This window comes from Pleurodeles waltl, chromosome 12 (assembly GCF_031143425.1).
Source record: "Pleurodeles waltl isolate 20211129_DDA chromosome 12, aPleWal1.hap1.20221129, whole genome shotgun sequence".
Classification (NCBI taxonomy): domain Eukaryota; kingdom Metazoa; phylum Chordata; class Amphibia; order Caudata; family Salamandridae; genus Pleurodeles; species Pleurodeles waltl.
The window spans coordinates 636,524,755-636,549,155 of NC_090451.1; the positions used below are offsets into that span (position 1 = coordinate 636,524,755).

Sequence of the window (24,401 nt, forward strand, 5' to 3'; positions counted from 1 at the left end):
ATGGGGGTGTGCGTGTGAGTGTGTAGAGGGGGTGTGTGAGTGCGTGCATGCGGGCGGGGAGTGCTGCTGTGCCTATGGGCAATGTGTGTAGTTCGGCGGGTGCGCATGTCGGCATGTATGTGTGCGGGTATGTGTCCCCGTTGTGTATGTGTGTGTGTAGGGGGTGTGTATATGTGCATGTTGGGGGTGTGTGCATGTCGGGGTGCGTGTATGTGCATGTCGGGGTGGGGGTGGGGAGGGGGTTCGTACCACCTCTGGGGGGTGGCAGGGGGGTGGAGGGTGTGGGGGGAGGACTCGGGGGGGCAGTGGGGGGTGGGGGAGACCCCTATCAGTGCCAGGGAAGGAATTCCCTGGCCCCGATAGTGCCTACCGCCATGGTTCGCATGGCGGTTCCCGAACGCCAGAAACCGCGGCGGTAAGCAGGGTCATGATACCGTTGGCGGTCTTGGGTCGACCGCCGGACCGGAGTGCGCAGACTCCAGCCCGTCGGTCATGACCGCCGTGGCTGTCGGAGTGGGGAAGTGGCGGTCGGTCGCGGCGGAGACCGCCGCGGTCAGAATGCCATTTTTAATACCGCCGGTCTGTTCGCGGTCCGACCGCCGCCTCTCCGCCGACCGCCAAGGTCAGAATGAGGGCCTAAGTCTAACCCACTGCGGGTGACACCTGTAGCTCCAATACAGATTTTGCTCTGGCTAACTAGCAGTGCCTCATCTCTACCTAAGGATAGGGATGACTGGGCAGCCGAGCGCATGACATCATTGGTTTCTCAGGGAAGCCATGGTCACTCAGGTCTCATCTGTTTCTCTCAGTTACATTTGGTCTCATATATAAATGACAATCAGAGGCAGTATATGTTTCAATAATGAGTTTTAAAAAACAACTGCATCTTAGATAGCAAAGCGTGAGCTGCAATAACCAGGACGACACAACATGACAGTATTAAAATTGTGACGAGAAGAGTGAAGCATAAAAATAACGCTATTATATTATCACTATCCTCAATAGACTAACTCCTACCTAGGCTATGATAGAGCACAGCATGTTAAGCTCTAATTCTGCCCTTCAGGTTTCCCTGGGAAGACATCATACCCCATACCTGAGCAAAGGCCTGCGGTCTGCGTTCGCATCTGTAGCGAAGCATTCGGCAATCAGCATACAGTTGTGGTCTTCTGGCTGGAATCTCCCTCTAACGTGTAAGGGACAAGGAAGTGTTTTTATAACAACACAGCTGATGTTCTGGGAAAATGTCCCTACGTAAGGATGTGTGTTTTCTACGAATGTTGGAGACTAAACTTTTACCACGTTCACCAGCAATGCACCGTGCTGTAGCCTTGGAAGAAGCACAGAGTGATTAAGAATGTCTTGTTTGAGAACAGAGTGCTGTCCTAGGCAAAAACAGTTAGATAAACAGAAAATAAAACAAGATCGCAAAAGTGGCTATTGTAACAATAATAATACGAAGCCGAATAAAATATATCTAGGTTAAGGTGCACAGCAGCTTGGCCTAGTGTGTTAAAATAACATGCATGGAGCTATGGCTAAAATGTCTACAGAACTCCCTTCCCTTGTCGGTTGAAGGTGGTTCAAAGCCTAAGGACAGATTAAATTGCTACTAAAAGCTCAACCTAAGATATATGTGTAAAAGCAATGTCAATTATGAAAAGTCGAAGGGACACATGAGCATGTAGAAGGACAATTTAAAACATGAACATGTGGCGTAAAACCAAATTTCAAAAGGCAAAGTTATTTTTGAACAGTTCCAATCGATTCCGGGACCATGGAGGACAGGAAATCTTCCACTTCGGCCGATGTTAAAGTTGGAAAGTCATCGCTCCAGGAAGGGCAACTCATAAGTAGCTTCCCATAGCAAACGCAACCTCAAAGCGCATGTCTGGTAATGAACCCTCAGCGAGAACATCAACAGATCAGCGCCCAATGAAAGCAAGCGATGCGAAGAAAGACAGACTTCCAGTGCGTGTTCGAAAGAGCAGCAGAGGCACCGAAACACAGGCTGCACGCAATGTAAGACCGGTCTGAATGACAAAGACCAGCCACACTCCAATTGCTCCAGGAGTGTTGCTCCAAAATACTGCTTCATGCGTTTACGATACAGCTGCGCTGATGGGAGATCTTTCATTCCTCCTTGTTGCGGCAGGACAGCCGTTGCGCATAAAAAATAGCAACCGCACAACGCCAGCTAATAAAGCCAAAGTTATTGGAAATCCCCCAAAAATACTAGAAAAAATTGAGTGGATGGCTGATGGTATTAAACCAAATATGGAGGAGAAGGTGTGAATGAAACCAGAACCAACAGCTTTAAAGAAAGGTGCAATTCCAGTTGTACTGGACGCATTAAATCTGTCCCACGAGTTCACCAAAGTGTCTCGGAAAGTTTGTATTTAAAAGGGACTGTATTTCTGCTGACGACCTTGCCACCTGAAGTGCGTAGGTCTCACATGCAGATGTAAGGGCCACATGCTTTTGAAACAATAAAGCCTTGAGTCTGCTCAACTTGTCAAAATTCACATTTGAAGTAGCAATGTGAGACCAAATGTCAGCTACTTCTTTTATCTTAGTGGGGGGAAACAGTACGTTCCCAAAGCATGTAACAACCTTAGAGACCGAAACAACAAACTATTCCGGCTCGCATCCCACAACAGTCTTCACCTTTGAGGAGGACATAGCTGCCGTTTAAAAGCACCTGGAACGTAGATCTAATCAAGGGGACTGGAACTCCCTTCAGATGATAAGCTAAGTTTGCTGCAGACGTGTTACACGCCCCATGCAAGGACAGCTGTTGAATGGCTGACTGAAGTCTCACATTCACGACCGCTAAGAAAGACCTCTTTCATGCCACTGAGACATTTGTATGAGAAGGGAAGCTCCCACACATCATGAATATAACTATCTCCCAGCCTTTCATATCTGTCCACCGGAATGTGTTTTAAACAGTAGGTCAATTGAAGTGTAGAAATAGGCAGATTGATGACCCTGTGTATGAGCCATTCAGCAGATGGTATTTCAGCCACAGTAAAAGGCAACTTTTCTAATTTCTCGATTTTTAACATGACATAAGTTGCTTCTTTTTTTAGACATTAGTAGTTGTTGTCGCGTTAGATTAAAGGAAGAAAATATTTCCCTTGCGCGACCTGCCTTCAATGTTTGAAGTGTCCAACCCAACTGCATAATGGACCTTAGCTGACTCTGTCCATGTTGTAATGAAGACATAGCTGTTTGTATGATGTCTATAGCAGAAGAGACAATGTTATTTAAGGTGTACATGCGGTCGAACAGCGTATTAATCCCATTATCTACCACAGCCAATGCCTTTTTTAGATTTTCCTGGTCTATTTGCCTCAACCGGCAGCTGCTTCTTCTTGGGAAAGATTCCAAATTTCATTATATACTTCATATAAGAAACGCTTTCTGCAATGTTTTCTGGGGCCTAACAGGAAGTCCTGTAAGTCAGTATTATTAGACAGGAGACTGAGGTGTTCTCTAACCGCATCTAGTGAAGAAGTTCTTAACCATTGCTGGCATAGTTTCCCTTCACTATGTGTTGTAACTATACCCGCATGTTCGGATGATATATAGCGAGGGTCCGGCCTATTAGTTCTAAAAAAACCCTGAGGAGTTGATAAAACGTTGGTGACACCCGTTGGTATCTATTGGCCACCATAACCACCCGCCAGGACGTGTCAGTGAAACATTAAGGGCCAGATGTAGCAAGATATGCTTTTGCGAATCTGAAATTGCGAGTCGGTGCGACTCGCAATTTCTGAGTCGCAAAAGCATATGCAGAATGGTGTCTCAGACACCTTCTGCGAATCGCTATGGGGTCGCAAAGACCCACCTCATTAATATTAATGAGGTGGGTCGCATTTTGCGACCCCATTGCGATTCCCTGCACTCCCAGGGATGGTGGCCTGCTGAAGACAGCAGACCTCCATGTCTGTGACTGCTTTTTCAATCAAGCAGTTTTTTTTTTTTTTCATTTTGCAGCCCGTTTTTCTTAAAGGAAAACGAGTTGCAAAATGAAAAAAATTACAAAACCATTTGGTTTCGTTTTTTCAGTGTAGGCAGTGGTCCATTGGACCACTGCCTGCTCTGAAAAAACCTTTATGCCCACATTCACAAAGGGGAAGGGGTCCCATGGGGACCCCTTCCCTTTTGCGAATGAGTTACCACCAGTGTGACACTGGTGGTAACTGCGAATTGCTTTGGGACCGCATTCACGGTCACAAAGCAATTCTGCATTGCGATGCGAGTCGCAAATAGGAAGGGAACACCCCTTCCTATTTGCGAGTCGCATTCACAAATTGCGAGTCGGTACCAACTCGCAATTTGTGAATGAGTATCATGTTAGGCTGTTTGCATGGCGCAAACTGCGATTTTCGCAGTTTGCACCATGCAAACGGCTTCCTACATCTGGCCCTAAATGTACCATTCTGGACACATTCGTCGGACTGATCTTCAGTTGCATTTGTATATTTTTGCCATTTATAAAACTTTGCAGGGGCAGGTATACTGGGCGTGTTTAATTCCTTAATCTTAGCTAAGCCTAAACAACTTGTTTGTTGTACTGTTTCATTTGAGAATATAATTTGTACAGGTATCAGGCATGCTCTGAATAAAGCTTCCTTTCCCCTAATTTGCCAGTGTCTAGTTCCCCATACAATTTAAGTCAATTGACTTCAGCCAATATTCATGGCCTTCTATAGACAACCGGGAAACAAAGGATTCCGAATATATACATTTCGTATTTGTCAATACTATATTGTATATCTTTAGTAGGTGGCAATTTCAAATAATGCGACTCAGCATTTCTTACATTGTGCCCAGAAAAATATGTAAACTTTTCAGAATATGTTTTGGAACTCCCTTGTGGTGGAGTCAGACAGTGTTGCCATTGTGTAAGATTAAAAATAGTTTTCGGGCTGCTTGCTCTGTGTATGAAATGATGCCCATAATAATTATAGCAAAACATATCACCATAATTTTCTTTAGATTGATAAACATCTTCGTTTTCAAATACAGTCATCATAGAATCAACTGTTTTCACATCCCAATCATCAGAAACAATGTCTGATATTATAATATCATTCATTGATAGTTTGAACACATATGGTATTTGAATAACTGTGGGACCGTATATATAAAATACTACTTTATCCCAAACAATCCCATCAGGAATTGGAATTGCGGAAATGTTCACAAAAGATAAGTCTCTTCGGACCTTGTGTGATGAAACATTTGGTTTTAGGACCTCATCCACCAGTTCAAATGTTGATTTTTCAGGAAGAAAATGACATTGTATTAATAAAAAGAAAGTGATAACAAAACCAATCCAAAGTAGGAAAGCTAGTACACTCAAGGAGAGCCATAGATAGTTCCATGGAAAAAATAAAGTATGTTATTTTAAGCCAGTTCATTAGCTTACGTGTGTTTGACAGTTCAGGTGTCAAAGAGGCGAAGTTGTATCGAATCGATCGAAGATTTCTGTATTGTTTGATGTTAGTGCAAGATCATTTTCCACCCCCCCCCCCCAAGCTCAAAGAGGTCTCAGTGTTGCCGCTTACAACTTGTAGAGGGACTTCTTGACCAGTAGTGAGAGGGATTTGGGAACTACTGGGTGTGCCTCTTGGTCTGCTGTGCAGGATCGGCCACATGGTGTAGTTTGAAATTGTCGATGGAGATAAAACGATTTTCTTTGGCACCAGCCAACGGTGGTAGAATTACAGTTCTGGTACCGTGTATCCCCAAGACTGGGACTGGTGCTCGGTAAGAAGGACCAAATTCCGTTTTCACAGCAACCTTTTCATATACTATATCCCCGACTATAGGAATCCAGCCGGTAGGTGTTACAGGTACATCCTTGATTCCTGTGGAGGCAGCACTGATAGAAGAATTATCCTCACGGAACTGTTGCAATTCCTGTAAGACAGTGACACGTACATTTATGTCAAAAGGTGTTTCTGCTGCCTCCACGCCAGGACCATCAAGATCCGGAACTTACATTTGCATTCTGAACAGGCACTCATATGAAGTATGACCCCCCAAGGACCTTCTAGGCAGACTAAATGCTCTCTGAACTCCATACAGGAGATTAAGCCAACTAAAACCCGTACCTAAGACTCTGACTGTTAAGGATTATTTTAAATCACGGTTTAATTGCTCCACAACATTATTTCCCTCAGGATGAAATGGAGACACGTACTGGAGTTGGACCCCCAACGAAGCCATGTCGTCCCTGAATACCCTTGAGGTGAAAGCAGGGCCATGGTCCGAATGGAAAGCCGCAACCGCATATGTACTGATAAAGACTCGCAAATCTGTAATAACAGTCCGAGCGTTGTGGCCAAACCCATAAAAATCTGGAGCAAGAATCAACAGCAACTAATATATACTTGTATGCACTATCCGGTGTTAGGGGACCGCAATGGTCCAAGTACACACATTGTAATGGTTTGTTTGAAATCAAGAGGGGTGTCTGCGGCGGGCGTTTGGCATTGGAAACTTTGATTTGTTGGCAGATGTCACAGCAAAGGACATACTGCTTGGTCTCTTTGTAGAGGCCTGGCCACCTATAACTGGCTTGTAAGATTGAAATTGTAGCCTCCACACCAGCATGGGCAGATGCCACCCCCTCATGCGCTGCTTTAATCAATTGTTATCTTATATCTCTATTGGGAATATCTTGTACCCCTACGCCTGGTACCTTAACCTAAGCGTTCAGCATACCTCCCATTCGGTAGGAATATTTGTCAGGAAATCCTTTTGGATAGGGCATACCATCAGCCATAGCTGTCACGGCAGCCCATATGTCCAAGTCCGGTTTTGAACTCAAGCAAGTTACTGCAGCAGCCACAGCCACTGCTGACTTTGCAGCTTCATCAGCCAATGTATTTCCAGCAACGTGTATTCCAGCGCGCTAGTGTCCAAGTGTGTGCACAACATGGACATTTGGTAGCGTCTCTTTTATATCTGATACCTTCCCCCACAGGAGTCTGTGTTTAATGGTGTTAACTTTAGAATCTCTGAACCCATTCTGGCGCCAGTAATCCAGGTATTCACTGAAGGACTGGACACAATAATATGAATCACAAACAATTAGCGTTGGCTGTGCAGGATCCGTATGTTCCAGCACCATCAATAGCGCTTTTAGCTCTGCCAATTGTGCTGTGCAATCCCCTAGGGTTTGCGTAAATGTATGTAGGGGACAGAATTTATTGTCCTCCATATACCCGCTTACGACAGCGCAAGCAGCAGAATATTGGTATTTTGTGCCAATTGCAGGTTGTGCAGAGCCATCAGTGTACATGATTCTATGATATTGTTCGTTAGGCAGTGTATTTGCTGGAGCTGGGTATTCTAGTTCATACTGCAAAAATTCTTGAGTTTGTAGTTTTGGGTCAAAAATGTAGTCTACATGAGTGGCTGTCAAAGACGTGGCCCATTGTATCCAGCGAGGATGTTATGCTTTTGCGTTTGGAACGCTGGCTTTTGTAACAGGCTCTAGGGCTGGGATTGGGGAAACAACAATTATGCATTTACCCTGGGCTAGAGGTCTTTCTTTAATGACCGCCATCTGTACATCAGTGAGTATTTTCTCAGTGGGAGCAAAGCGTTGTTCTGCTGCTGAGTACAAGTGTGATTTGTATGCCATCGGGACTGTCTCATCTTCATTAAATGCCACATAGGTGAAACCGATGGCACCAGCGATTACTCTGATGACCAAATGTGTTTTATTGTCCCTTTTTATGTAAATGTCAGTCTGCAGTTCTCTTAAGAATTTGTGTATGTTCAATTGTCCAAAATTTACTTGAGAAATCAGGACGTATCAAATCATATAAAGGTTTTATGCGTGTAGCATAATCTGGAATGTAAGTTCTGCCAAAATTGAGAAAACCCAATGGAGATTGTAGTTTTTTTATCGTATTTGGTGGTTGTAGTTGTGCGCATTTTTCTAAGAATTGTGGCGCTAGGCTCTTTTCTTCGCTTGACAGATCATATCCTAGAAACAGGATGCTGAGGTAGTCAATTTTTGTTTTTTCAAGTTGAATTCATAGCCAAATTCAGCAAATCTGACAACAATGCGGGCTACTCGTCTTAAACGATGTAGCAATTCATCATCCATCAGATAAATATCATCTACATAGGACAATGCTTCAGGGTCAACCTCGTGCACAATTGCTGTCACACGAGCTGTGAACAGTCCTGGGCTGTTCTTATACCGCTGAGGTAAACAACAGACTTTTTTCTGGGAGCCTAGTGCACTGAAACTTGTTAAGTTTCTACTCTCAGGCGCAGTATTCTGGCAGAAGAAACCATTGGAAATGTCCAGTGTTGCTTTGTATTTTTTACACACTATAGTGTTCATTAGTGCTGTGCTATGTGAATTTTGTATAGCATATGTGCGTGTGTGACTGTTTAAGTGCCTGTAGCCTAAGACTATTCTGTATGAATGGTCTGGTTTAGCTACTGGGAATAATGGAGACACAGGGTTCAATTATGTCCTGGTACCCTAATTGTGTGAGTATTTCTCTCACAGGTGCTTTTGCTTCATGTTTTATTAGGTACTGAGGTTGGGGTTGAGGTTCATTTTTAATAGGAATTACATGGTAGGGGGATTCTTTATCCCATCCTACGTGATTGCGGTATAACGCAGGTGCCTGTGCCAAAGCCCAATCACTGGCATAGGATTCAGCGAGTTCCTCTGGAACAACGGGCGAGAAAGAACGTTTAATTACGTCTTCTCCATATGGGCAGGTACAGACAGATTCAGGTGGCCAATCTTGATCGGCCAACAAAACATCATATATGTTTAGTACGCAATCCCAAAAGATTGCGTCTATTATGCGCTTAATGTCTCCTTCTAACTGTAGCGTTACTTTATACACCCTATCAGGTGTGGAGACACGCATGTCCACAGTTTCTACTTGTATAAAGTCATCAGTTGCTTTCACCTCCAGATGCTCTAGAAGGCTCCGGCAAACTACTGTGACCTCTGCCTCGCTGTCCAGCAGTGCTAGAGCCCACTTCCTGTTCTTCAAGAGGACCCTGTTCCTGAGTGGCATGTCGGGCTGCAACTGCTGAATTGGGGTTTTTGTTGGGCAGGTTTCTCTTCCTTTTCAACAGAAACCTCAGATGAGCATTGTGATTCCTGTCTCGGTTTCACGTACTCTGATATCCGCTCTGATTTTGTTTTTCCGATGAGTCCTGAGAGGAACGAGATTGGCGTGTATCAGTATATTGATATCTATCAGGCGTTTTTATATTATCTCTAATTCTGAGATTATATCAATTCTGTGGGGTCTCCATAGGTGGAGATTCTCCCCTCTCTTTTTTAGGAGTTTGTTGTTTTTTATCCCAGTGTTTCTTATTACCCTCAGGAGCTTGCTTGGAAAAATCTTTGTTAGATTTGCCCTGAAAATTGTGGTTTAGTTGGTCTGGCCCATAAACTATCTCGACCAATGCAAGAATAGGTCTCTGCGATAATCTTAGGCAGCTTGCGTTCCTGATCCTGTTGAGGAACGTCACAGAGCCTCAAGCGCACTGCTAGTGCGACTGCTTCCCCTTTAAGATTACTTAAAATATTGAGGTTACTGTGGGGAAATTGCCCATTAGTTGCATCCCCAAGTCCAGGGCTGGGGCAGCCCCGTATTCATCTTGAATTTGTTTCAACACTTCCGGCAAATTGGCAAGTGTCGGCGTACCGTGTGCGGTTGTATAAAGCACAGCAAATCCTGTGCCCCAAGTATTACAGTTATCTATTGTAGGGACCATCCCAAATGGCAAGCACATCATTAGAATTCTATGTTTATCCTGAGGTACCATATGTGGAAATCCTGCTTCCAGCGCATTTATTTTTTGTGCTAACCAAAACGGAGATTCCTCTCGTTTGGAGGGTACTTTACCCACAATCGAATGTACAGTCGCAGGGTTTATACCTGCCGTTTCTGCATGTGGTTGCGCTGGTGCAGCACGTGCTGGGTTCGTATTTAATGTTTGCATCACAAACTGTACTAATCATCTATATGTTGCTGTTGATTCAGTATATAAGTGACGAACCTCAGCTACTGCTAAATTCGCTACTGCAGGATGTGGTGTATAGGTGGTTAATAAAGGCCAGGTAGGACCATCATTACTTAGAGGACCTAACCTTACTGGTAATATTGTGTGGGGTAGGGCGCCATCAAGCCAGTTATTATGTTCTTGATAAGATAATGGTATTTCTAAATATGCATATGACCTGTATTGTCCAGGTATGTTTGCAAGTGTATAATGATGAAATGTGTTTGTGTTCCCATCAACTGCTGGAAATGTGACCCAAGAATAGAAGAGTTCTGTTCTATAAGCTGGATGGGCGTCTACCACAAATGTGACTGGACCTCCCTGGGCCGTTAGGCCATTTGCTAGTAAGTGTGCAGTCCGAGGTTGTCTCATATTAACTGCTATTGCTATCTGCTGTGGATTCACCATACTAGATAGAAGATATGTTCAGAGAAGGCACACCAAATAGGGTTTTTCCTTTTAAAGTTCAAGCTTGAGCAACCTCCAGCCCCAAGTAGGATAGCCTACGTGGTTGTAATGGAAATCCTCAATACCACGGACCTCTCCGTATACAGTATTGAGGCATCATTGTATATAATGAGACAGAGATACTCCGGAGGATCCGAAAATTAGAGCCTGACCAAGCGTTGGCGGCGCCATGTCGCGTAGGTTCTCATTATTCTAATGAGACTACTGGATTTTGAGTGGCAGAATCGCCCGTGGTGTGGGAGACTAATTCTAACCCACTGCATGCGACACCTGTCGCTCCTATCCGGGTGTTGCTGCAGCTAACTAGCAGTGCCTCATCTCTACCCAAGGATAGGAATGACTGGGCAGCCGAGTGCATGACATAATTGGTTTCTCAGGGAAGCCGTGGTCACTCTGGTCTCATCCGTTTCCCTCAGTTACATTTGGTCTCATATATAAATGACAATCAGAGGCAGTATATGTTTCAATAATGAGTTTAATAAACATCTTAGATAGCAAAGCGTGAGCTGCAATAACCAGGACGGCACAACATGACAGTATTAAAATTGTGACGAGAAGAGTGCAGCATAAAAATAACGCTATCATATTGTCACTATCGTCAATAGACTAACTCCTACCTAGGCTATGATAGAGCACAGCATGTTAAGCTCTAATTCTTCCCTTCAGGTTCCCCTGGGAAGACATCATCCCCCATACCTGAGCAAAGGCCTGCGGTCTGCGTTAGCATCTGTAACTAAGCATTCGGCAATCGGCATACAGTTGTGGTCCTCCCTCTAACGTGTAAGGGACAAGGAAGTGTTTTTATAACAACACAGCTGATGTTCTGGGAAAATGTCCCTACATAAGGATGTGTTTTCTACGAATGTTGGAGACTATACTTCTACCACGTTCACCGGCAATGTACTGTGCTGTAGCCTTGGAAGAAGCACAGAGTGATCAAGAACGTGTTGTTTGAAAACAGAGTGCTGGCCTAGGCAAAAACAGTTAGATAAACAGAAAATAAAACAAGACCTTAAAAGTGGCTATTGTAACAATAATAAAATGAAGCCGAATAAAATATATCTAGGTTAAGGTGCACAGCGGCTTGGCCTAGTGTGTTAAAATAACGTGAATGGAGCTATGGCTAAAATGGCTACACAACAGCAGAAAAAGGGGGGGGCTTTGGATGACCTTTTTTGGGGGGGGGGGCTGTTAACTTTAATCTCAACAAAGACTACCTAAAAATATTATGACTAAAGGAAAAAAGTAAGTGGTATGTGAGTGGAAGGGCATAATGAGGGAAAAGGTTATGATGGCCTGATCACAATTAATGTTTATATTCATGCAGGGAGCTCTGAAGATTTTGGGTGAGAAATAAAAATCTTCAAAGATTATCTTGAATGGATCTGTAGAAATTATTGTAAGGATATGATAATATTGCTAGGAGATTTCAATCATAAATTGGATCCAAGAAATAGAGACTGCTTGATTAAAGATACCATACAAGCATTTAATATTAGCTATGCAAGTTTCACAGCATGTAAAACTACAGTGCACAAGGTTGCACTGGTAAAATACCTGGTTCAAATAGGAATGTTCAGTGTAAATGGCCCCACTAACAGACAGTCCCGCGAGACAAACCTTTAGAAATGGTAAGCAATTGTGTCAGATTGATTACATCTTTTTTACACGCATTGTTTTTCAATAAAATTGTAAGCTTTAAGGTAATGAAACTGGATGGAAGTGACCATCTGCTGCATCTGGAAATAATATCAGATGGAACAAACTCTAAGGAAAAGGTAGTCCCCTTACAGGCAGAACACCCAAAACGGTTAACCACCAGGATCTCAGAAGAGCATCTGTAGGGGCTGGCCAACCTACAACAGAACTCTGAAGCGATGCAGTGGGAGCATATACCTGAAAACTATATAGCATGGTATAGTGACATAATTGCCCAAGCAGTAGATTGTCTAAAGGTGAAAATAGACGCTGTAAGGGACAAGCAAGAAAGGGCCGGTGTAGGTATACGGAAAGGGAACCTATGGGTTGATAAAAGGGAATGTAGAAACCTATAAACCAGAAAGGAAATGGGAGAAGAGCTTGAAGACAAAAAGCTGCCAGCTTCTCAGCGCCAAGCAGAGCTAAAAAAAAAAAAACTAATAGCCGATAGGAAAGGGGCTTTAAAGGAGAGTTGCTGGGCAAGCATGCAGGAAGCAATCGAAACGAAAAATACGAGAAAGTTCTGGCAGATGGTGCAGAAAGGCACAGGAAAGGGATGTGTGTCATTAAGGTGTTTGGTAGAAGCAGCAGCATGGGTAAAGCACCTAAAAGATATGTATGGTGTAGGATGTGAGGAAAAGGCAAGAGATAGGGAAGAATGGTCTACTGTAGCAGGGGAAATTAGGACATATTTCTCCTTCGAGATTATTAAAGACACCACAGGGACATTAGAACTAACCAGATAACCTGCCAGCCTTGATAATTAAAACCAGGATAGATTGGTGGGCCAAATCTGTTACTTACTTTTCCAGAAAATATTAGCAACTGGCCAAAATCCAATCAGCTGGAAGGGTGCTATAATAAGGCTGATATATTAAAAAAATAGGATTTTAAGAACCCAAAACATGATAGATTAATTAACTTCCTTGATGTGGGTGTAAAACGGTTTTCAAAAGTGTTCTTGGGGAGGCTCAAGGAATGGGTCAACCAGTCTAATATAGCCCCATTAGAAAAGGGGGGTTCCAGGAGGGCCACTGAACGACAGATCACTGTTTTGACCTGTGGGCTCTTGCACTGAAGTTGGTGGAACAAAGGGAATCCCCTTTCTGCTGCTTCGTTGATTTCCGTGCAGCATTTGATTCAGTGGATTGGCACAGCCTATGGGAAACATTAACGAGTCAGGCATCCTTAGGAGCTTGTTGGCAATTTTAAAAGAACTTCATTATCAGAACCAGGCTCAGGTAAGAATGGATACCGAAGGAAGCCTGTCCCAGAAAATACCAATCGAAAACGGGCTGCACCAGGGCTGTGTCCTGATTCCTCCGCTTTTCTCCATGTTTATAGCAGATTTTCCATCAGTACTCGCTGCAGCAAGAGGGTTAAGCCCCAAAATGAATAGCACACATTATAATTGCTTATTATATGCTGATGATCTAGTCGTTGTGGATATGACTGAAATACGCCTACAAAAAAAGCTTGATATTTTAATGGAATACTGTGCATATGGTAGTTTGTTTAACCACTGTAAAACAAATCACAGTGTATATCATTTTTGCTGTTGTTTAAAGACCAGGGTCTAAATAAAAATCATTTTTGACTGACTGGTGTTAATACTACTCTTTTTTTCTTCAGCACATTTCGCAATTAACTTGGTCCCTACATCTAACAAGTCATGTGAACGTTGCTTTAGGTGGTTTTTGGCTCAGTGAGTGGGACTTTCATGTGTGGCAATAATTGTCTCACTGCAAAAGTGCTATACCACCGCTGTGATGTTTTCTGAGTTATTACAGATGTGTTGCGCTTGCCACCAAATATTCTGCCAAAACTACAGATTTCTACACTGTAAAGGTTATTTCTAACCGGTGGTGGCTGCTTTACAATGGAGAAAGAGCGTCAGCCCCCTGGCTAAGAGCCAGGAGCTGTAAAATAAAACAATATTTAATTATGGTTTTATTTTACAGCTGCTGGCTGAGCCATCAGCAGTGCAAGGCGGAGCTGGGCCACGGGAGGTGGGAGAGGGGAGTGGGAAGAGGAGATATATATAAATAACTGAAACATGATTGAAATAGCAATACCTTCTTTGTCATAGAAGCTTTTATTTACATATTCAAAAAAGACCATCTGCATGTCACCCTTTTCTGTCATTTCAAGTGGCCCTAAGCGTTCAGAAGATGCACAATATTTTTCATCACTTTTTAAAGACATAATGCATATAATCCTAAAATGTTTTCTGGTGAGACAGCAACATAGACAGTATGAAATCTACGAAATAAATATACACTGTGCAACACTCGCCTACCGTGGCTCCTAATTCTATTATTTAGGCCTTGGTAAGATTAAAATCGACAAGGCACATTGGGGCAATTTCTGAATGATAGTGTGTGGTCAATGTGTGCTCCGTCTATTTCACCCCTGTAGTCAGCCGCTGCTACTGGTGGCACACAAATGTTTTCGGAGCAGCTTGCACATTACTAACGCAACAGTGCCATATGTGCCAGCTTTGGCATTACAGGGCACGCTGCAAGGACTCCAATTTACTACGGCGGCAGAACTGGTTTTGTGGAGAGCAGCGCGAGTGGCGATGGTGGGAGACCTATATGAAGACGGGCGCTTCTGACTTATGAGGCGCTGGCAGAGGCAACGGGTCTCCCACCCAGGCAATTTTAGCTACATGGCTCCATTGTGGGGTCGCTGGCGAGCCGCCAATACACCAAACCATACATTATCTTCATGTCATGGGAACAGATCGACACTTGGCGCGGTGGCTCGCCGCCTCACTGTGTGCGCACACAGCATCATTGCTTGAGTCCCCGAGTGCAAAATGGGAGCAGAACTTTGTCCGCCCCTGAACAAGTAAAAAGAGTGGTCTAATATTTTGCAGACCCCCACAACCATCCCATGAAATGCATGGTTTAAGTTAACACAATTTGATATTGTGCACAGGCCATACATCACTCCTCTTAACATTAACAAATGCTTTGGCACCACGAATGCTGCATGCCCGTGCTGTGAACTGAAAAATGCGAACATAGTTCACATGTACGACTGCACACCCCTGCAGTCATACTGGGACAGGGTATTGAGGCACCTAATGCATTGCACAGACAGAAGCATCCCTGGTACGTGGGAGGTATGGATACTAGATCTATACCAGAGGAGCAAGAAACATAAGCCCACTTCTTGATTTATTGATTAGGGGCTCCTGATAGCTAAGCGTCTAATCACACACCAGAAAAAGTCACTAGGTCCACAGCACTTAAGGGCTTGGCTCCACTCATTGATGAACTGGGCACAGGCTGAGAGAGCAGCACTGAGCCATGAAGACGCAATGGGTATATGTAGGCATCCTATGGTCAGTGGGTGGAATGCATTAGTAGCGGGACTAAGTACAGACCTCACAGACACGTAGAGAAGCATGGATGATGGTGATTCCAACCCACACAAGCAAAACGAAAGGAGCAGAGCGGGCACCCTTAGTCGTATACGCAGGGGGCTCAGTGGCAGGTATTAGTGACTACAGCAAGTACCCTGGGCATAGTTGAAATGCACTATTTAGAGGACACCGATCCATCCACAGTGTGCTGTAAGGAATGGTAACATAAAGAAACCAACGTAGACCTGGAGGTTCTTGTTTTACCTTTACATTTTTGCAGTTGGAATGTGTTGCTAGAAATGTTTTGGTTAGATATGAAAATGTATTGTGAATTGTTGCTGATGCTGGAAATCATGTAGTTATTCCTATAGTGATGCTAATTGATGAAAAGTAAGATATCTGCGCACCAATTCCGAGGAATTATACAGCAAATTGGGAAGTGTCAGCAAGCGGGTATGAAGACTAAGCATGTTATTGGCACTTGACAGGGTTGATGTACAAATGACCATCTATGCCAGACTGACTTTAGTTACTGATGAGTGAGAAATGTATACCCCGCTCACATTGTCATTGTAAGTACTGACAAGAGAAAATTATGTAATGGGAAATGTTTCCACTGAAAAACAACAATAAACAGATTAAAACCAAAAAATTATAGAGTCTGGTCAATGCAAATGAACAGGGTGAGGCAAGTGTTCCCCAGTATCACACAAGTAGTAATGGATGCAAAACTAGTGACACCGGAGTAAATGGATTTTTAGAATAATTAATACAGAGCTGTGGAGAATCCAGCAGGAAGGTGTTAGTTTATCATTCCTCTTTAATATAGGAGATAATAGAGGTTTAGAACGCACCTCGACCATGAAGAAACCACTCCAAGATGGGCATAACTGGTCGGCCTGCAAACTCTGCAGCAGATTGCACAAAGGCCTCCTTGACCACCTGGTAACCGTTGAGTATCACAACAGGGGTGCGACCCAAAAAGATGGTGCACATGTCACCATATTTTCGATGAATCTGAAAAACACACATAACCCAAATTTAGTTGAGTTGAAAGCATCTCAACAATTTCTACAGAAAGATTTTCTACACACGTCAAGATCCATTTACTAAGTAAACATCATCTCCCAGAACTCCAGAAATGTCATAGTTCTATTTGCTGCTATATCAGTATGAACCCATATGTTTACAATGGCTGTCAAGTTGTTTCTGTTTACTTATTTCTTCTAAAGTGCACAGTCACAATAGGCATCATTGCACAAAAAAAGGTAAAGACACCCAACCTGTCCCCAAGGACCCGACAAGAGCAGCCAATCACAAGCATTAGCAATGAAATAGGTCTTACATTTGCCTGAGTAAATCTATTGGCGTTGTAAATACATAATTGGACTTTTCTTGCCACATACGTTGGTCAACCCTGCCTCATAATTTAGTCCTTTCCTGCCACATAATTTCAGGGGCCTGCATATAACTGCAACAATCCCGAAAGCAATTACAACTTTTATACACCCTCAACAGTTACTCTGGCAAAGTAAAAATCTTGTCAGCAACACACTAAAATAAACACATAATGTTACTGTAGGTTGTGCTGTTTTAAACAGTGTCTGTGCAGAGAGGGTATGGTGCAAGTTGGTATGAAAACGAGCATCTGGTCTGCTGTGCTGCTGACTGGAATACTGTGTTGCGATGTCTACTGACACTGTAGTTACATATGCATCTTGCCCCTACACCAGTATTTTTTTAGTCTGAGGATAACCTCCTCCAATCAAATGAGATACAAAAAAAAAAAAAGTACACCCCAAAATCTGTTTCAAGCGGAACTTCTCGCTGGAGTATTCTAATGCCGTAATCAAAGTTATTACTATTCCCAAACTCAACACTACACCTTCAGTGGACCTCAGACGAATAAAAGGGCAAAATCAGCCCTGATGTAACTCAAATCCATGACCGATATCTGAAGCTTACTTTGTGCAGGTGGAAGGCACCACCACCCATTTCTGGAACCACAATATATTTTTCATCATCTGCCTGTGGCTGAAAGCAACAAAATGAAACGCCGAAAAGGTAGTAAAAAGAAGGTAGACTAAAATAGGAAAAACTGGCCAAAGGGAGAATTGGGGGGTGAAAACAATCTGCAGGAGTGAGATAAAGATAAAGGAAGTGTTGTCTGGCTGGAAAAAGTGGTCATGAGGTAGAATCAAGACTTGGCAAGCCTTGGTACAGCAACCATGGTCTGCAGCAGCAGAGGCTCCCTAATTAGGCACCTGCACATTTTTATTTTTATTTAAGTATTATAATGGATTAATAAAACCCAAAAGCTTAAACACCTTTTAAGTGGGTATAGCAATCCGATGAGCTATTTCACCCGCTTTTAAATGTTACACATGGCTGATCAATTTATTCTGTCAAACTCCATTCACATAATAGTTTTACTTATTCTGAGTTAGTCGGTGAATGTATTTTAATTGAGAGGTTTCTCAGTGCACCTTTAAGCCACAGACAACTTAACACAGTAAAAGCTTTGAGAAGAAAGACCCGGCTAGCTTGTGGTGTGTCTGGCGGAATTTCAGCCCAAACCACGAAACATTAAATAGCAGATTTGGTCCCTCATTATGACATTGGCGGTAAGTGCTGCTTACCGCCATGCTGACTGCCACCAACATACCGCGACCGCAGCGGTATACGGCCACCCGTATTATGACCCACACATAGAAATCCGCCACTATACACACACACACACACACACAAGTCCGCCAGCCCAAAGGTCAGTGATAAAATGGCGGTACCAAAACCCACACTGTTATGCCAACAGAAATACGCCCCCACAGCATTATAACCCACGAATCACCATGGCGGACATTCAACCGCAGTAAACCATTGGCGGGACATACCGCCGCGCTCAAAATACACACACTCTAACAAAAAAACACTACATAGGTCAATTCAAACTACACACACCTGACACCCATTCACACACCGCTATAAAACACCCACCCACATTAACCACAACCCTTACCACTACAAACAATTTACAACAAAGAAAGAGAGACACACGCCAGGAGCACCCACAGAACCAGAGTCACAGAACACCATCACCCATACACGATCCACGCACCTCACAGCACACACCCCAACACATCACCCCACACACCCTCACACACACCACACCCATGGCACCACAATGACACCCCAGGTTCTCTGAGGAGGAGCTAAGGGTCATGGTGGAGGAAATCATCCAGGTAGAGCCACAGCTATTCGCATCACAGGTGCAGCAGACATCCATCGCTAGGAAGATGGAGCTATGGCAGAGAGTCGTGGACAGGGTCAACACCGTGGGACCGCACCCCAGAAAAAGGGATGATATCAGGAAGAGGTGGAACGAACTATGGGGGAAGGTGCGTTCTGTGGATGCAAGACACCAGATATAGCTGTACAGAGGACTGGCGGTGAACCCCCCACCTCCTCCCCCACAACTAATTACATGGGAGGAACAAGTCTTGGCGATCATGCATCCTGAGGGCCTAGCAGGAGTAGCAGGAGGACTGGACTCCGGTAAGTCAAATCTTTACTACTTTCACCCCCTGTACCTGCATGCCATCACATACCCCCACCTTCACCTTCCCCTTCCCCCTCACCCTCACTCCCATCATTGCACCACCTCCCACACACTCCACCATCACAACCCACCCCTCACACAACCAAGCCCTGCATGCAACACCAGTGCATGGACACCCATCTTAGACCTGCATGGACACCCATCACCAAAGCATGCACACTTGAGACAATCACCTAGCCCACCAGATCACCACTCACACAGCAGCTCTGCACGCCTGGATCAGGATGACCAACCTGGACCATCAGGGACCTCTGGAAATTCGGTTACCAAAGCACAGTCCCATACCACCACAGAGCCTCCCCCCTCAGGAATCACTAGCACAGCACCCACCCAGCGGGCCCAGACCACTGTCCCCAGGACAAGTCAATCAGCAGTGTGTCCACCACTACAGGGACCCCAGGCAACCCCACAAACACAGGACCATCAGGGACCTGGGGTCAGTGGTAGTAGGCACACGGTTCAGGGGACAGAGGCACAGGACAACAGGGAAGCTGGGAGGACTGCAGTGCGACAGGGGGAGGACAGGCCCAGGGAACCGACCAACATCCTGGGAGCATACCACCATTCCCAGGAGACTATGGGCCAGATACTGGCCAAGTTGCAGGAGACCCAGCGGCAGCAGGGGGGACAGTACCTGGGGATCAGGGAGGACCTGAGGGAGGTCCATACCACCCTGGTCACCATTGCAGGGGTGCTGGCTGACATGGCCAACACAATGAAGGAGGCAGTGGCACACCAACGGGCCCCTGACACTAGCCACACCGATGAACAGCCTTCCACCTCTGCTGACGCTAGTGGACAGGAGGCCCCGCCACAGGAACAACATGCCACCAGCACCCCACCCCCTGCAGAAGGAGAACCACCCCGCAAACGGGCCCTGCGATACAGGCAGAAGCCAGAGAACATTGCTAAAACCCCTGCCAGGAAATAAGACTCTCCTGAATGTCACCCTTGTGTCCCACTCTGTCACCCTGTCCACCTTGAACTTCCATTGCTCCCCTTCCTATGCCCCCTTGGACAATGCACCTGTGAAACAAATAGACTGGACCCTATCCTAGACTTTCCTCCTCCATCACCGAAGCCCATTGCACATCCCCATTTACTTCTCAACACTGAAATAAACACCCTTGGAAAAAACAAGTATGGAGTATGTCATATGATTTAAGGATGTAGTTTTTTAACACTCATTAAACATTGCAAATAGACTGTACAGTGATGTATACGTACTTATGACCTATAATGTGCTGCAGTCAATACACCAGGAGCCACAGGAGGGCACAAATATCTGCAAATAGACATGTTAAAGGGTACAATAAGTGGCCCTTGAAGTGTGAACAGCAGCCAGCCAGAGAAAAATCACTTCACAAAGCAACAATGGAAGGTGAGGTTACAGTGTCTTACCTGTGTGTCACTGGAAGTACTGTTGTATTATAGTTGTTCTGTTGTCCACATCCTCTGACTCCTCTTTGTCACTGTCCACAGGCTCCACCGGTGCCACACGACCATATCCAGCCTCCTCCTCCTGCAGAAAAGGCACCTGGCGTCTCAAAACCAGGTTGTGCAACATGCATCAATAATCTGGCAGACCTTCTTGGGTGAGTATCACAAGGATCCACCAGTTAGATGGAGGCACCTGAACCTGGCCTTCAGGAGGCCAAAGGTGCGCGCAATGATCCTCCTTGCTCGCCCATGTGCCTCATTGTAACGTTCTCTGCCCTTGTCCTGGGATTCCTCACTGGGGTCAGTAACCATGAGAGGTTGGGGTAACCAGAGTCACCTGTAAATATCGAGGGATACCGGTTAGCCAGACACTCACCCTTAGGGACAACCCAATACCCATATACCAACATACACTGGGTGAGGACCATGGGCTCACCTATTAGCCACATCCTGTGCCTCTGGAGTTGAACCAATACATATGGGATGCTGCTATTCCTCAGGATAAAGACATCATGCACAGACCCAGGATACTTTGCATTCACATGGGAGATGAACTGGTCCGCCAGGCACACTATCTGCACATTCATAGAGTGATAGCTCTTTCGATTTCTATACACCTGTTTATTTCCCCAGGGTGAGGGGGGGGGCAAAGGCAATATGTGTACCATCAATAGCACCAATGATGTTGTGGATATGTCCCAGTGCATAGAAGTCAGCCTTCACTGTGGCCAAATCCTCCACCTTGGGGAAAACAATGTAGCTGGGCATGTGTTTCATCAGGGCAGACAACACTCTGCTCAGCACGCTTGAGAACATAGGCTGGGACATCCCAGCTGCCATGGCCACTGTCGCTTGGACTGAGCCACTTGCCAAGAAATGGAGCACTGACAGTACTTCCACAAGAGGGTGGATCCCAGTGGGGTGACATATAGCAGAAATCAGGTCTGGTTCCAATTGGGCACACAGCTCTTGGATTGTGGCCCTATCAAGTCTGTAGGTGAGGATAATGTGCCTGTCCTCCATCGTTGCCAGGTCCACCAGGGGTCTGTACACGGGGGGATATCTCCATCTCCTATTTATCTGCAGCGGTTGAACTCTAGGGTGAAAAACATTAAACAGATGGTCCTATCCAAACATATCCTCAGAGTAAAATGCCTTGCATGTTCTGACAGAAACAGTATGTGAATGTGTAATTCCGTAAATGTGCCTATGTCTGCTGTGCCTGCCCCGACCCACCCCCGAAATGTCGGGCGCCTGACCTGTGTGGAGGGACAAGTGGAAATGAGGTAATTCCGCTGACGACGTGCGCCGTCGAGGACCGCCGTGCAACACCTCATTGGTTATCATTGGGCCCTATGGGTTCCAGTGGCCAATGTTGATGTACGCCGGCGGTGACGGTACGCACCGCCACGGACGTGGCCGCCATTTTCTATCTGTTCACTCACTTGCTACCTGACCTTCAACAGGAGAGGACCTTCAACAGGAGAGGACCTACACTGCAAGTGCTGCTGCGACCTGTGTCTGGAAGCGACCATGGCTCGAGTGTCTTGGGAAAGGGCCCCTGCCTTCACTTCGGAGGAGTAGGAGTGACTAGTGGATGGGGTCCCACCCCAGTACCGTTTACTTTATGGTCCTCCAGACCAACAGATGAGTACACTGTGAGCACGATGCATGGGGCATGAATGCATGGAGTGATGTATGTGTAAGCCTCGTGTAAGGGAGGGTGGCTGATGGGTCCTGGGCAACGTGCTGCATGTATGGTGGTCAATGTATGTGCGTAAGGGGATGGGAGGGATATGGTAGGCCATGAGTGTGACAGTCCGGACGGTATGACTAATCCCTGTTGTTTATGTATCTTTTTCTGCAGGTCTGCGCCCATCAGAAAAAGTGCAATTGGCATGCCATCTCCAAGGAGGTGGGGACCCTGGGGGTCTTTGACAGGCGGAGCACCCACTGTCACAAACGGTGGGAGGACCTGCACCGCTGGGCAAACAAGACGGTGGAGACCCAGCTGGGGATGGCCTCCTAATGAGGAAGGGGTGCCCGTCGTACCCTGCCCCCCTGATGTTCCACATCATGCCAGTGGCCTATCCGGAGTTGGATGGGCGCTTGAAGGCATCACAGCAGCCACAAGGGGGTGAGTACAGTTTCAGAATCAGAAAATAGCGCGTGTTGAGGTGTTATCAGGGTGGGGGATGTGGGTCTGTGGGCCAGGACGAACATGGCAGGGTAGGTTCCATGATGGGCAGGGTCTGATGCACTCCAACCCCAAATATGCTAGTGGACAACTACTACTGGGCAGGGTCCTGTGGGTATCAGCTGTGCTGCTAATGGTGTTCGGCATTGTACTCCATGGCCTTGTGACTAGCATTGTAACTGGTAGTGCATGGCCTAGTGCATAGGGCTGTTTCCTGTGTGTGAGTGTGTTGTGCACGCCAACGGTGGTGTTGTTGCTGGCACTGACCAAGTGTATCCTCTGTCTCTCCCCCCCCTTTCTGTTTTGTCACCCTGTCCTTGTGTGCATTAGCATCATCTGGCGGAGGAGCAGAGGCACTGATGACGGAGGGAGCTGCATCCCACATGGCCCATGACGCCGAATCCACCGACGGAGAGGGCACCGGTGGGACGGAGGGCGAGGGGAGCACCAAGGCGTAGACAGGAGGGGGCAGTTCAGACAGTGACACCTCCTCTGATGGAAGCTCCGTGGCTGTACCTCTGTGCCCACCCCAACTACAGGTACTGCCGCCACCCCCGTACCACCACTGCTCTCCCAGCAGCCCCATAGCGTGTTTCCCGTGCCCGCTCACCCAGGAGGGTGGGCATCTCCTTCGCCCCAGGCACCTCAGGCCCTGCCCCAGTCAGCCCTGCTGCCTCAGTGAGGAGCCTATTGACCTCCTGCGATCCATCTCTGTTGGGCAGTCAACCATAGTGAATGCTATCCAGGGTCTGGCAGGGCATTTGCAACAAACAAATGCATTCCTGGAGGGCATTCACTCTGGCGTGGCGGCCCAACAGAGATCATTCCAGACTCTGGCCAACTCACTGATAGCAGCCAATGTCCCTGTCTCTAGCCTCCACCCTCCTTTCTCTAGCCAGTCCCATTCCCCTCAACCCCAGCCTATCCCAAGCACACCTTCAGACCAGCATGCACCCAAATCAACATACAGAAGTGGCTCAGGCAAACACAAGCACCACACTTCATCCCACAGGCACCCACACAAGCACCATCCAGATGCAGACACACCAACATCCACTGCCCCCACTGTGTCCCCCTCCTCCTCCACCACCCTCCCAGTAGCATCTCCACTCACACCTGCATGCACAACATCCTCATCCACTACCTCCATCATCAGCACGCCTATCACTACATGCCCCTCGCTGGCAGTCACTACCCCCACATCCATGCACACGTCCCCTGTGTCCTCTCCCACTGTGTCTGTGCCCCCTCCTCCTAAAGTACACAAACGCAAGCACTCGGACACCCAACAGCCATCCACCTCACAACAGCATCCAGCCCATGCACCTGCACCCAAACATAGCAGGCACCTCCTACCACCACTCCCTCTTCCTCCACTCCCAAACCTTCACCCTCTTCCGGGCCCAATGTCCCCAAGAAGCTTTTCATCTCCACCCTTGACCTCTTCCCTGAAGCCCCCCCCCCCAGCCTTCACTTCTGGCCAGGGTGGTCAGGACCCAGGCTAGCACCTCAGCCACCCAGACCACGGCCACTGT

General features: G+C 46.1%; 1 protein-coding gene across 2 annotated transcripts in view; it reads right to left on the reverse strand.

Moving 5' to 3' along the window:
* Positions 1-24,401, reverse strand: part of LOC138268455 (cytochrome P450 2C28-like) — a 126,899-nt gene that overhangs the window by 67,716 nt on the left and 34,782 nt on the right. For both annotated transcript variants that reach the window (XR_011200004.1, XM_069218108.1), the window contains exon 2: positions 16,468-16,630. Coding sequence is in view for 1 of the 2 variants with exons in the window: in XM_069218108.1 (XP_069074209.1) it covers positions 16,468-16,630 (163 nt within the window). In the remaining variant the exon portion in view is untranslated. The remainder of the gene's footprint in view (positions 1-16,467; positions 16,631-24,401) is intronic.